General features: G+C 38.3%; 3 protein-coding genes across 3 annotated transcripts; all 3 read right to left on the bottom strand.

The window, feature by feature from the left end:
• Window positions 1-2,184: 2,184 nt before the first annotated feature.
• LOC105212226 (trypsin II-P29) lies at window positions 2,185-3,340 on the bottom strand. Its single transcript, XM_011184092.3, has 3 exons — window positions 2,989-3,340; window positions 2,637-2,910; window positions 2,185-2,568 (listed from the first exon to the last, which is right to left on the bottom strand). The coding sequence occupies exons 1-3, from the start codon at window positions 3,309-3,311 to the stop codon at window positions 2,224-2,226; spliced, it is 942 nt and encodes a 313-aa protein (XP_011182394.1). The 5' UTR covers window positions 3,312-3,340; the 3' UTR covers window positions 2,185-2,223.
• A 5,302-nt stretch (window positions 3,341-8,642) lies between these two features.
• Window positions 8,643-10,571, bottom strand: LOC105212225 (achaete-scute complex protein T5). The gene is made up of 2 exons (XM_054231624.1): window positions 10,170-10,571; window positions 8,643-10,109 (listed from the first exon to the last, which is right to left on the bottom strand). The coding sequence occupies exon 2, from the start codon at window positions 9,882-9,884 to the stop codon at window positions 8,961-8,963; it is 924 nt and encodes a 307-aa protein (XP_054087599.1). The 5' UTR covers window positions 9,885-10,109; window positions 10,170-10,571; the 3' UTR covers window positions 8,643-8,960.
• A 2,153-nt stretch (window positions 10,572-12,724) lies between these two features.
• LOC105212224 (uncharacterized) lies at window positions 12,725-13,576 on the bottom strand. The gene is made up of 4 exons (XM_054231625.1): window positions 13,417-13,576; window positions 13,149-13,334; window positions 12,864-13,077; window positions 12,725-12,817 (listed from the first exon to the last, which is right to left on the bottom strand). Coding segments are annotated over exons 1-4 (462 nt in total). The 5' UTR covers window positions 13,478-13,576; the 3' UTR covers window positions 12,725-12,816.
• Window positions 13,577-14,794: the final 1,218 nt, after the last annotated feature.

The raw sequence follows: 14,794 nt of genomic DNA, 5'->3' as shown, positions 1-14,794 counted from the left end.
ATCTAAGGAGGTTTTTCGCACCGCACCCACCTATTCTTTCTAATTTTTAAACTCTCAAAAAGGCCGATTATTCACAGAAAACTTCCAAATGCATTATTTTTTCAAATATCTTACTTGAATCACTCTGTTACAAAAGCCGACAAATTTTCTAACAGAAGAGAAGTAATAAAAAACAATTGTAAAATTTTCAAATATAAAATGTCACCACAAATTTTCGTGTGAAATCTGCGATAAGAGTTGAGAAATTGCGGCCAATGCCAACACGCAAAAAATCACCTGTGTAATTGCACTTGTTACAAGATATACGAATTGTGCGGGTGTGAGCCACCGATAGCGTTGACACAATTGTGTGCTAGTGGCGCTCCGCTTCAGTTCTCCTTTCTTGCGGCTCAAATAATACTGCGCTTGTGCAAAAGGCGTGCGTCCAGCCGACAAACAAAGCATGGGCGTGTCGTCTGAACGCCTCAAATTACCAATGGCAATCAGTTGATCATACAACTCGCCAGTGAGACACACACTTGTCATCATCATCCCTCACGAGCATTATTATTAAGTTCGTCAAAATTGCATTCTATTGCAGGACATTAAGTGTCATTCATTGTTTAGTTCAGTTGTTGTTGTTGCAGCATTGGAGGATCGCAACAAGTGCAATTATTGTGTCTCTTATTTGTTTTTTTTTGTTGTTGCTTTGTATTCGTTTGTTTGCCTTACTGCTAATCGTCATTTCCCGTTTAATTTTTTAATTCCAATTCGATTTCATTGTTGTTGTTTTCTTTTTAATGTTTTTTTCACTGCTCTTTTGCTACTTTTCGCGTAGTTGCCTCCTTCTGGCACTTGTTATCCTTTTTGCAGGTGTAATTCCAGTCGACAACAGGATTTGTGGCTATTCTGTGCGTCGTTCTTTTCTTTTTTTATTCTCCACGCACACTCGCTGTTATTCTTTCGCGTGTTTTCTTTATAGCCTCACGCATGGCAGGTGCATCCTTTTGGATTTTACTCGTTGCAAGGAGACCTAGCTTCTCTTCTCCATAACGAATAACGACCCTTCTTCCTTGCAACAGCTAACTGGTTGATGAGCGAGAGTTCGTCAGACGTTTTTGATTACTTTTTTGTTCCTTTGCATAAGTTTCAAGGGACATTTATTGCAACCTCTGTGAGATCCTTGATTTTACTCTATGCTGTTAAATAAATTTAATTAGACAAATTGCTTAGTTAATTAAAACAGAGAGAGAACGAAACGAGAACATAATTTCAATCTTGATTTCATGAAAACCCAATAAAGCATTGTTCATACTTATATTGATATCGGAGAGTCGGACGTGGATGTGGTTTTTACCCTATATCTGATATTTCCACCCAATAAATCAACTCTCATACTTATTTTAATATCGGGGAGTGGAACACGAAAGTGACTGTTACCCGATATCCGATGTTTTCACCAAGTTCTAAGCAATAGGCGTCCTTAAACCTTACAAAGGACCACTTTAAAACTATTACAAAGCCACACTATCCTCTCCCGTGAGAGCTGCCATTTCTCCATAATGCTAGTCAATAAAATCGATCCCAAATAATACCTCCGAATTGACAGTTCGTAGGTGGTTAAAAATCTGGGTCCGTTTCGACTATGTAGACCCGAACGACCATAGTCCATTGTCGGAAAGACCAACATCAAACACTTACTAAGATTAGGTTAAGGCTGATCCAAAGAGCATATACTCATGTGACATACCGACGAGAAACATAATTTACTTGTTCCAGCTCAAGGAGTCCCAATTTATTACCAGATTAGCACAGGATCCATAAACCAAAATTAGTCCAAAGGCCAAACGAAAGCAAGATATCACAATCCCGTCGATCGAATAATAGTTCTCTTATAAAAATGCCTTCGTATAGTAAGTTAGGTTAGGTTAGGTCAAGGTCAGAAAATCTCACTTAAACAACTTCGACTGTCCTTTGTGGCCCCCAAAAAATAGTGTAGCACCGAAATAAGATGAACTGTCTCAGAGACGTCACATAATCAGAAGTAATTGGAACGAAGAACGCGATTGCTTCTAGTAGGAACGAGGTCCAATATATCAATGGAGCTGCAACCAGAGTAGAGGCGTAATATCAACATAATAAAAAGTGCTTCTTTGAAGTAACCTGATCTACCAACAACCTACAAGATACATATATACAAGAAAATTAAATTTAAATCACATATATTCTTCGCTAAGACCTTGTTTACAATAAACATACGAAAAATATCATTTGGGCTATTAAAAAATAATTTATCTGTAATTTATGCGCAAGATTTGCTCTTATCCAGTTCAAGTACCTGTAAACGTTCGTATAGAAACCGGGATAGCCGGGCGTGCCACAACCGATGCCGAATGAAACGACACCCACCACTTGACCGCTACATATCAACGGGCCACCCGAATCGCCGGCGCATGAATCACGCTCGGGATCTTCCGGCACGCCGGCACATATCAAAGATGGCGCATAGAAACTTTTATACGATTGACATTTTCGACGCGGCCATATTACCAAATCCACGTACAAGGCTACGGCCGGCATCGGACCGTGCTGTGGGTGCACAAAGAAACAAGGTATCAACATTCAAATGTAGTAAACACGCCGCAGATAGTACTCACATCGAATACACGACCCCAGCCAATGACAGTGCATTTCTCACCGGGACGCAGCGGATGATCGGCGAGCGGCAATATGCCTGTTGTCACATTATCGATGTGTATATGACGCTGCAAAACGATAACTGCAATGTCGACGGATTTTTCCGTTTTCGAAGCGCCATAGACGGCAACACGTTTCACTTTCATAACTTGTGTGTCTTTGGTTTTACGTAGACGATTCGGTGTACCAGCAATTACGATAATCGAACGCATCATTTGAAAGCCATTCAAACGTCTAAAATCATATAATTATTGTACATATATAATAATTATTCCGCATATTCAAATTGCAAATTTTCCAAACTCTTCTCACTTGCTTATACAATGGGCCGCTGTTAGTATGGTATTCGATTTGATGATGGCACCGCCGCAAAAATGTGCGTCACCAAAAAATTTACGAAAATTCGCGTGACTTATCGAAACTAAATATTTTGTTAGATTTTGATCAGGCGGTCGATAGCCGCCAGTTATTAGAAATCTATATCCTTTATCGCGGTCAACAACATCGTCGTGATCGTGCAGGTCTGAATAGACTTTGTGTAATTGTTCGTGGCACAGCACTAACGATGTAATCGACATAACGACTATAACTGTTACAGCACATAATTTTTGAGAACAAAATTTGAACAAAAACATTTTTCAATACAAAAACTCATAGAAAATGTGACGTCGAAACATAAAATCACAACAAAACTCAAAGTAGTGAAATGAAAATCACGAAATAACAGACAAAGCTGTAGTTGCGAGGGGGTTGATATTTTAGACGGATTTCGGTACAGCGATTTTTACACAGACCAAGAGATTATTTTACACGAAATGGTATATGATCGAGAAAATCTCGTAATTTCATCTCAATCTTATCTCGTAGAATTCTTTTTCTTTACCTGAACTATTTTGATTGTATCAATTAAAACGGAGCAGTGATACTGTCGTTTCCTCAACTAAATTGTCATCAGAGGTCAGCTGATCCACTAAAAGCACACTGAACTGAGAGAATCAGTAAGGACCATTGTCGTTGTTTTCGCTGTTTACTGATCCAAAGACGGTTGCATCCGGATCTATTCTGGGAACGTGACATCGAGTATTGGCTATTATTAGAAATACTTTTCAACTCGCAATGTGTCCTCTCATGGCACTAACCACCTCCTTGCATGCCCGGTTAAACCCATCTAATACCCTCTTCCTTGTGGTCCAATCCCGTCGTTCTTGTTGTAGCGGCATAAAACATTCATCCAATTTTTTAAGGAATGCTACCAATTTGACAGTCCTTACAATCGGATTAAAATCCGTTCCGGGTACGTAGAACCGACTGTGGTGGTAACGGAGTCCGACAGCAGAGTCCGAGAAACAGCTGGTTCTTTGCGCATCCAGTTAGAGGGTTAGGTTGAGTTAGGTTAAGGGTCAGATCCCTGTGTCGCAGCCAAAAGAGATCCCACTTGTACAACTACTGGCGGCTCTTTGGTAATGCCGCCAACTCCTCATGCTGATGGATGCCAAAGATCCTCAAGAGACGACAAAGTGCTTTGAGCCTTTTAGGAATTTGTTGAGGCAATATATTCGGGACAGTCCGACTGGTTCCCTGAGAGGTTTAGATTGAGTTAGATTAAAGATCCCTGTGTCACAGCCAAATGAGAACCCACTTGCAAAACTACTGGTGTCCCTCGGTAATGCCGGAACTCCTCATGCCAATGGATGCCAAAGATCCTCAAGATATGACAAAGTGCTTTGAGCCTTTAGGAATTTGTTGAGGCAATATATTTGGGACAGTCCGATTGGTTCCCTGAAGTTCGTCCAGTCAATATGTCACAGCCGTTAAAGCTCAACAGTAAAGGAGAAAGTGGACAGAAAAAAGAGTCAGAAATGTTTCATCATCTGAAGGACGTCAGTCCCTTTCCTATTATTTTCTAAATGTGACGGTATTTAGCACTGGGTCAGTCAAATATTTCGAATTCTTCGTACCTGCCAAACGGTATTTCCTTATGCTTTACCTCACAAGCTAGACTTTATCTACCAAGAAAATGAACAGGCATAATTGAACTTCAAAATCATATGAAATCCTGAAATCAGTTGCAGACCTCGTAATATTAAGAACCATATACATACAAGACCCCAAAGTCATTATACACTTTTTCGCACAGCTAATCTCAGCGACCATTAACGATGCGGAAGCAAACAAATCATTAAATATTGTGTAAATTATTCAAATCTGTGACCGAACAGTCGCGCTGAAAAAAAAAAAATAAGACACGGTTCCACAGCTGTGCAATGCGGCCAAACCAACTGGCAGTGATTCCAAGTATCCGAACGGTGAATTTGGCATTGCTGGACGGAAGCTTTGAAATCGATATGCAGATGAGATGAAATAACAACAAAAAAAAAAATAAGCTGCTGATTCCAGCCAATTGTCCCGCATTTTGTCATCTTCGCGAATGACAGCGCCTACAACAATAAGAAAAATAACAACAGCACAACATCATGTGGCGACTATCAGCGCTCGAACAACAGCAGGCGATTGCTGATCGTCAATAACCAATAACAACTGTGCTACACAAGCTCAGCGACAGTGGTGAAGCCAACAACAACAACATGCATACATTGAATTTGTGTTTAAAGCTTGAATCGCAAAACTGTTGTAAAATCGTTGAAAGCCGCCGATTTGCACAGCTTTCGCTGACATTATTTTTGCCACTAAACCGCCGCTTCTTGTTGCTTTCAAATGTTTTAATCTTATTGTTGTTGTTTGACTCTTTGCGTCTTTGCTGTTGTTGTTATTGCAACTGATTTGGCCGCCGTATTAACTGATTTGCGGCTACTGATGCTGCAAAATATGTGTTGTTGTTGCTTCTTCCACTGCTCCTGCTGTCATTTGCTTTTGTCGTCGCCGCGCCAGATCTGCGTGTCGATTATGTCGCACATACGAACATGAGCATCCGTTCAGCCACCACCACCGCTACCAGCAGCGCTGCCTCACTACCTCGTTGCACTGATTGGAAATCATTTAACTTGCAAGAACCGCGTCGAAGTGGCTTCCTGTGCTACGACAGCAGCGCTTACAAATTTACAGTTTACTCTTCGCTGCTGCGCTGTTGATGCCTCTTCATTGATATCGCGCACCGCTGCTGGTAATTTGTTGTTTTTATTGTTGTTATATGCAAATAATGCGGTTAACGGAAAAGGTTGACATCTCGAGGGTAGATAAGTAAATTAAGTTGCTGCTCCCCCATTACAAACGTATCACATAAAATACACTTGCTAAATGCTGTTGCAACAGCATCGGTCAACAGTTGGAGCACAAATGTGTGTGCATACGCACTCATAGCACATACATACATACATGTACCTACATACATATATTCCCATTTATTGGGAAACTTTCTTTAATTCGAACACATAAAATATTTTAACAACCCATGTGACAAATCGTTGCACCCACGCGTTCGTTAATAACGAAGATAACCCTCGTTAAAACTTTTATTGTTTTAGAAATGAAATGAAATTAATAAAATAAGTTAAATTTTGCGAAAATATGGAGAAAAAAATATTGAAAAGAAGCGCGAAAGCGGTTCAAAATGTTCATACTCTTTTTCCTCTTATTCTTCTTGCTTCAGCATGTCTTACTTGTATTCTTCATCTTAATTTCAACTACAAAAGCTAATCTTGCTAACTGATTTCTCATTAACCCTCGCTAAAACTTTTTTTCTACAATTATGCACCGATCATTTCTCGAAAACATGAAGAGATATCATCTAATGGATGCTCTTAGTGTTTATTTGAAGGTAGCCTTGTCATCGTTCAGCGCCAAAATTCGTTTTCTTTTCTTCTTATCCGAGCCAGAAATGTTCGCATCATATCATTATTTATTTTAGTTATGGTCTATGCTTGGTTTTGCAGCAGAATCCTATCATTAGTATATTTCATCTTTATCTTTCACCATCTTCGTCATCGTTATTCATCTCTTTTGCTCTTTTATTTCGAAACACTGTTTCCAACGTTTTTAAGCGTTGAGATTTCATTATGTGGCCTATGATACATGCATATCAGATCCCTAAGCTTCAAGATTTGTCGACACTAAAAACAATCTTAAACTCTTATAAGGGTTCGAGCATTATAATCTCATTCCTATATATGATTTTGTATGATTCTCCTACATATTGATGTTTGTACCACATATACTAGCTTGATATTAGCGGAAGTTTGTTCTCCAATGCTTTAATGATGTATTCATCTCATGAATATCTAAATTATTAATTGAAGACAATCCATAAAAAGTAAAAGACAGTCAGAGATTCAAAATGGTCAAACGACATCATCAAGCCATACAGTTCTACAGAAATAATCCAAAAACTCGCACTAAACTGTTAGAATCTGAGAATATATTGGCACTTGGAAGATATGGTTATCCAAATTAGTAGTTTTGCTTGTTAACAGTGAAATAAATTCCCAATATTTTCCATAAAAACACTTTTTAATCTGCTTGACATTATTGTGCCCACATAATTTCAGCAGTAAGCGATCAAATTTTCTAACATCTTAATATCATATATTGACAAAATTGATTACCAGACATTATCCAGTTATACTGAAAAATCAAAAATTTCACGACGTCTATGTATGGTGATCTTATTTGTACCAAAATATGCTCATATGATCGCGATCGATCCTAGGCCCTCTGTAATTGTAATGATTAAACTGAATATGATCCGCGATCACCACCATAACAAATAGATTTCTCATATTATAATTTCTAAAAGACGCAATACTAACCGTCGTTCAAAGTTCTATATATTTATATATATATGTCGTAGGAATCGCTTACGCGATTATAGCCGAATCCACCAGAGCGCGCCATTCATTTCTTCTTCTTGCTTTCTGGTGGCAACTGGGAACACCAAGTGAAGCCAAATCACTTTCCACTTGATCTCTCCAACGGAGTGGAGGTCGTCCTCTTCCGCGGCTTCCTCTTGCGGGTACGCCATCAAACACTTTCAGAGCTGGAATACTTTCATCCATCAATGTCGTCGTATAAATCGTACGGGGGATGGGGTCATATGTGGAAATTCTCGTAATTGTGGTTTCGTACTGAATTGATGAAATGACAAATTATTAATGCATAAATGAAATTATGAATTATGAAATTACGAAGTAAACGAGCGTTGAAAGAACTCTCGAGTGATCTGAGTGTAGGGTTTTCCTTTAAATAAGCCGACCTTATTCTGCATATATCCATCTGCCATATTTACATATCTATGTTGCGGAAAAATACAGTTGAAGTATTTTTGACAAAAGCTAGACATGAATAAAATATCATCGACCTCACTAAACTCTTTCGTTAACACTCGATCTATATATGATCTTAAAAGTTCTCAAGATCATGTTGCGTTTAAGAAGGCAGTTAAAAAAAGTGCAAATCAAAACTCAGTACAGCCTATGATAAAATAAATGCATTATAAATATATTAATTACGATTTTCTTAGAATCGGACTAAAACTGATCGTTAAAATAGCTCCAATGAAATGTCAGCTAATAATGATCATACGCAAATTTTGGGAAAGATCGTTCGAAGAAGTAGATGTCGATTTTAGGAGGACATACTGCAATGATGAATTTAAAATGCGAATACGGACAGAAGTGTAATATTATATTCTCGGTTTTTATAAAACATCTTGAGGTCTATCGTAGATATCATTGTTAGCCACAATTTTAGGCTAATAAAAAGTAGACGTTCCTACAAAAAGGAAGAACAAGAATATGTGTTTAGATTTATGGCGTAAGATGGAGTATTTTTTCTGAAATAATTCTCACAATGAAATCACCTGATGTTTATATGCAAAATATGATGAAACATATGATAGCATAACAGTTAGAGTGATTATCTTCCACTTTCCTTCACCTTCGATTTCATTTTGAAAATTTAAGTAATACTAAAAACAATAAATTTTCATTTTATAATATTTTGTAGTTGTATATTTCGTGTCTTCCAATGGTTTGCAATTAAATCTTAAAATTATTGTTTTAAATCATAGTCTTCCATTACTAAAACTAAAGCTTAAACTAAAATTAATTTAAAATTAACAAAACTTAGAACTACAAACAGGCACAATTCTTAAACATTCATTTGTACAAACGCGCATCAATAAATAATTACTACTAAATAATACTAACAAGTTTCAAATGAGGTAATACTCGTTTCAGTCATTGGTTAATTGTTGTTGTATATGTGTGTGTCTCTCAGTTGCGGCAGTTGACTAGTAAGTAAGTAACTCGATTTGCAGGCTCTGGCCGACTTTACGCTTCATCCTGCCACAGCGAGATGTAGTCGAGCAGATCCTCTTCTTCGCCCGAACTACAGGCCGCCGTCTCCTCTTGGTACTGCTGTTCGTATTTCATTTGCAGAGGCAGTGCGTATTGCGTTGGACTCGCCAAGGCGGTTGGTGGTGAGTGCGTGTAGTACAGCGAAGCATCTGAGTTGTTGTACGAGTCACTCGAACTGACCGAGCCAGCTGGTGATACCAAAGCTGGATGCTGTTGGTGGAAATACTGTTGCGCCATTAGCGGTTGTTGATATTTGAGGTTAATGAATTGTTGTTGCTGCTGCTGCAGTTGTTGTTGTTGCAAGTTATCGGCATAGCTCAGTGTTTGGTAGTGTTGTTGTATTTTATCAGCAAATACCGTTGCATGCATATTACTCTTCGGTGGCGTTGGTGGTGGTGAATTATGTGCACTGCTCGACATGTTGGACCAAGTAGGTGTTTGTGGTGGTTGCGGCGCTGCTGCACACGCACTACTCGCGCGCTTGCCATCCACTTCGTCGATCACGCACTGCAGCCGACGTATATACTCCACAGCCATGCGTAGCGTATCGACTTTGGAGAGTTTCTTATGCGCACCGGGTCCAATGCCACGACGACCGTTACTCAGATCGGCAATAATCGCTGGCGGTATGTGTTGGCGCAGATGTGAGAAACCGTTGTTCACTTGTTTGACGCGATTGCGTTCGCGTGCGTTGCGACGCACCACGGAGGGATTGTTGGAGTCGAGTGTGGTGCCGCTAAATGTCTCGTCCACCACTTTTGGTGTGGTTGGCGGTGTGTGTGGCGCCGGTGCGATGGCACGCGGCTGTTGCTGGTACAACGTGCTTTGTGGTCTTTGGTAGGGATGATGCTGATGGTGATGACTGTTGTTGGTGGTGGTGATGCTGCCAAGTGCCATTTTTGTGGTTCGTATGAGTGAACGAAATTTGAAATGATTTTTATAACTTAGTGTCTTGTCTTGAGTGTTGTCTTGTTGTCCTGACACTGCGACGCTCTGTGGCTGAATGATGCCCTTCCTGCCGTTGCTGCGCTATTTGTACCTTTTCGCCTCGTGCACCTTAGCTGCCGCAATTGTTGCATTGGCAGTGCACAGGAATTCTCCCGATTCTTACCTGTATCACAACTGCACCGCAGGAATCTGCAGTTAAAGAGTGCGTTACTCATTTGCTATGGTTATGCTTACCTGTGTACGAGTTGATTGGGAGCTGCAGTAGCTACAGCATCCAAAGGCTGTGGCACTCAGCAGCGATCCTTCACATTGAGGGTTGTTAGTTTAGTTATACTCCGATGTGTTGATCATACTCCGGATATGTGTGCTCTTAGTGTCTCTTTTTATGAGCGCTGCTCTTTACTTTAATTGCGTCTCTTCGTTTTCTTTCATTAACTACCTTATTTCCCCTATTTTCGCTCTCACCTGTGCGTAGTGGGAACAGTTTGTAGACAGCTTAGTATATAGCTCATCAACTTCGTTTAACTCTCAGCTCTCTGATTTAAGCGTTGCTTTTGTTGTTTGTTGTTAACAATCTCTGACAAACGCATTTTTTTTCAACCGAGCCTAGGTTGAGTGTTTTCTTAACATTTGAGTATATTCCCAGGCTATTGCTAAGTACATAACACGTGCTAAAATTTTTTCTAAATTCTAGCTTGAAAAGGAAGCAATGATTGAGTGTACAATAATATATTACATGTACATGCACTCATTTCAAGTCGCTTAAGAAGAACTTTTTGCAATTTTTTAATATCCTAAGGGTCAAAACAAACCATTTTCTAATATTTAAACTAATCTGAAATTTTTGATTTCTGGCATGAAAAATAAATCATTTACGAGCAAGATCCTCGATCGACGGAACTTGAACCTCATCGAAAATTCAACATTTTTGGAACTTCCATTCGACGGTTAAGTTCAAGATCCACGAATATCGTTAAACTAGCCGAAGACAAACTGTTAAATTTAAATTAATAAGTTCTTCCGGAGGAATTTTCTCTTTTAAAAGACAATTTTAACTAATCACCATAGGCTAGGTTAGTCTTGTAGGCCAATAAACCACACATTGCCCAGTTTTGGTCCTTTGCGATACCAGTAATGCCTGTAATGCCGTCATGTAGTCCATCCTTTAGGAAACCCTTGCTTGACGCGAATTTTAAAAGGTTATGTGACTTTACTATTGATACCTCGTCTAGATTCTCATTCTGTGAGGGCACCAAATGCGGGTGCCTTTGCCTTGGCACTATAGGACAAGCGCACAATAGATTCGTCATTGTTTCTCTGGCACTTTCGTCTTGGTATTTTCTGTAGTCATATCGATCTGTCAGCCCATTTGACATGCGAATGGCGCCACCAGTAAGTATTCCAACAGTATTTCTACGGTCCCAATGTCCAATCAAGTGACAGTAAGAATTGTGCTTTACACATGGGCTCCTCGGTATATTGTTCCAACGTGTTATAAGCTTTCTTGTCATGCTCCTGTCTAGATCATCGTAAATACAGTGGATGAGTTTGCCAATGTCGGTCACGTTTCCGGTGACAGTTGTATACCACTCTTTGTAATCTCGTCTACTATCTCGATACCATTAATGCCTTTGTGGCCTGACAACCAGTAGAAGTGTAGCCACTTTTGCCAATAGAAGAGGAAGCGGTTTCCATCATCACAGTGCCAGACCGCACACGTGGATAGTGACTTGCCGGAAGTTCCTGGAGCTTGTTGGAATGTTCTTATGCATCCACTTTATAATCCGGATCGGCACCAAGTGATTACTCTTGTCTATGGAGAACGATTTTGCTGGTGAAAAAAAATTTGTGAGAAGAAGCTTTTGAAAATAGACTGACTCAGTTTTCTGTTAACGTAGACGAGTGTTTCTAAAGAGTGCCAACCTTAAATTTAATATAAAAATAATGGATCTCTTTAAAGTCTTATACAATCTTTTAGTATTCTTCTTATTTTTTTATGGAAAAGTCCACTCTCTCACCTATTACTTAACTTACTGTGCTCTCCCAGTGAATCTTAACTAGACACAGCGTAGGATTGAATATAATTTTTGAGCTTCGCTATGCTTCTCTATTCAGAACGTACTCTACATTATTACGCTTTCTAGTTGCTCGAAGTAAGATCTCAGCGATTATAATGTCCTATTATAATTCTTACCGTAATACAGCTTTCATTTTTAACAAAAAGTAGTAGTTTTTATCTATGCAACATATTCAATACTCCTCTGTATTGTTGATGTTCCCAGAACTGAGATCTAGTATTGGTTATCGAAAAAAGATAAAACATAAAGCAATACTCAGCGCATTCCAAAAGCGCGTAGCTTCGTTATTCTCATTACAGGGACACACTTTGATGATCTATGAGTCATATAATTCTGCGAAAAGTAAATATATTGGCTCATCAATGACCTATTGCTCTAAATATCTAGAAAAACACTAACTAACGGAGTCTGAATTGAGGTATTTAATAAGAATGGAAACCCTGTTTCGATTCATTCAAAAAAAAATTAAAATTATCGGAGGTTTATATGCCACTTGGTAGCCTGGTTTTATTGTATATGATCCACATCTTTTCGCCTAACTCGTGACTTGCTTTGAAGAAGTTTCATTTATAAACTGGTGGTAACTCCAAAAATATATTAAAATCTATATTTCATACTGATAACCTAATATACTTCTTTTTATATTTTTATCTGCATTATTTAGTCATTTGCTATTTGCGGCCGCACTGACCCACAATTGTACACTTTCGCTTTTAACTAAAAAATTGTTCGTTATCATTTTATTTCGATAAGATTAGGCTTACACACTCAACAATAAATACACAAAATATAGTTATTTGCATTGAATTACCAAAAAAAGCACATGCCACATTTTCGTCAGCAACAATTTCACTTGTGCCACACAGCAGTCACCAAAACTGTCACTATAATTGTGGCCAACACTGTAAGGAAACTGCCAGATGCGCGTGCGGCAGGATTACAGCCATCCCTGGTGCATTGCTGACATACACGTTTCAAATTCTGTTGGAATTGTGGACGCACCCTATACAAGCAGCTACTGTAGCTGCTGTAAATGCAACCCATATGCTCCACAACTCCACTTGCTGCAATACAAAATATGAGAAATTAAAATAAGAATTAATTTGATTTGATAAAAATTAAAATTGTTACTCACGTGTCTGCAGCCAATCGCTCATACAATTCATATTTGTCGTGCTGTTGTCGCGCGGTACATCCAAATAATAATAGCTTAGATGAGTCACAGTGGCATTGGCCAAATCATAATTGCAGTCCACCTTTTTGGCAGATCGACAATCATACGAGCTTGAGCAGGAGTAACACTTCAAGCCGCTAACGAGACCTGAGAAAAAAAAATAATAAAACAAAAATTGGAAAAAATATTTGCAAAAAATTTAAGGTTAGCATCTGAAACGATTACTCACCAAAAGAGAGACAACAGCAGATGACAACTGCAAGTGTAAACAAAGTTCCGTTGGCTTTCATTTTTTTATAATAACTATATTATCGAAGTCTTAAAAGTTAATGTTTAAAGTGCTTAAATAAGACTGTTCGGTCTAAACTTTTTAATACCATTAAATAGCTCAATATATTGCAACTAAGCGACAATTATCTTATCGTACAGCTTTTATGGCACTTTTTATCTACTATACACACTGTATTGGCTGTTTAATAACATTGTGTTGCTTTAATAGCCGTGACTCATACTTATTGTAAACAAATATTTGACACATTTATAAATGTTTATCAATATTTTTATAAGGAAAAATTGCTTATCAATATCCATTATGCAAGTTATTCTAAGAGTACAAAATAGAGTGTTTGCCAAAAGTTTGGTCAATTTGAATTAGTAGTTGTGTTGAGCCATGCTATAGCATTTTTGCCTTAGCGCTATAGAAATCCAATAGTTTTAATTAAAGATCTATGATCCAAGACTTAGAGAGTATGTACTAGAAATACACCGTAGTCCACGTACAGACCCGTAAAGCTTTTTTCTTCGAAGTTACTTGGAAAGTAGCGCTTTGATTCGATTGTAAATAAATTCAGGTCGGTCACAAATTCATCAAGAATTTTTCTTCGAGATCCGGAAATGTCTCTCTATTGTGTACCTATTTATTTTCTTTCAATATCAGAAACAAAAATCCATTTAATCCATACCCACGACTCTGCCGTCTATAGAACTGGAACGGACACGGTGTTTTATGTACGGCCAAGGACTATAAACTCGGCAGTATTTCTCAAAATTATTTGGGATATGTTTTATGAACAAGAACAACCAGTTTGAAAACAAACAGTGTCGATCTCACTTCACCAGCCTTATACAACCGTCTTTCATTCGAACATTTTAAAGAAAATATATTTGAACCCACTCTGTAGACATACCATAACCATTCCCACTATGATAATATTTTTGTGTTTCGCTCTGAGTTGGTCATATGTATCAAATTAGATGAAGAGAAAAAAATTCCTGTTTTTATGATTAATAAACCTATAAATATCGCGAATTAGTCTTATCTAATTATGGCTAAAAGTTATGTGTGGTCTCCACTTGATCCTGACTTTCAGATTATTGCCACCCGCTTTAATTTTATTGGGTATATTGTGTTTCTCACGCTACCATCCACAGTCCCTATTCTCTCCACTATTTGTTAATATTCTCGTATATATATACCATGAGGTCCCTACTATTCATGAACCAAATGTACTGAGATGACCTTAATATCTCGATACTTCAATTGCCAACTTCTTGTGGATTATGACATGAAAGCGAATCTTTACCAATTTATTTCTCATATCCGATTT

This window comes from Zeugodacus cucurbitae, chromosome 5 (genome assembly GCF_028554725.1).
Source record: "Zeugodacus cucurbitae isolate PBARC_wt_2022May chromosome 5, idZeuCucr1.2, whole genome shotgun sequence".
NCBI lineage: Eukaryota > Metazoa > Arthropoda > Insecta > Diptera > Tephritidae > Zeugodacus > Zeugodacus cucurbitae.
The sequence above is the reverse complement of the archived record's forward strand: the minus strand, read 5'-3'. Positions and strand labels throughout refer to the sequence as shown.

Excerpts from the sequence above, each read along its gene's own strand:
- LOC105212226 (XM_011184092.3), bottom strand. The coding sequence starts at position 3,311 with ATGTTTTTGTTCAAATTTTGTTCTCAAAAATTATGTGCTGTAACAGTT. Across the intron at positions 2,911-2,988 it reads GCGGCCCATTGTATAAGCAA|ACGTTTGAATGGCTTTCAAA; the intron begins GTGAGAAGAGTT and ends ATATGATTTTAG. Across the intron at positions 2,569-2,636 it reads GCTGGGGTCGTGTATTCGAT|CACGGTCCGATGCCGGCCGT; the intron begins GTGAGTACTATC and ends GTGCACCCACAG.
- LOC105212225 (XM_054231624.1), bottom strand. The coding sequence starts at position 9,884 with ATGGCACTTGGCAGCATCACCACCACCAACAACAGTCATCACCATCAG.
- LOC105212224 (XM_054231625.1), bottom strand. The coding sequence starts at position 13,477 with ATGAAAGCCAACGGAACTTTGTTTACACTTGCAGTTGTCATCTGCTGT. Across the intron at positions 13,335-13,416 it reads CTGCTGTTGTCTCTCTTTTG|GTCTCGTTAGCGGCTTGAAG; the intron begins GTGAGTAATCGT and ends TTTTTTTCTCAG. Across the intron at positions 13,078-13,148 it reads GAGCGATTGGCTGCAGACAC|CAAGTGGAGTTGTGGAGCAT; the intron begins GTGAGTAACAAT and ends TTTGTATTGCAG.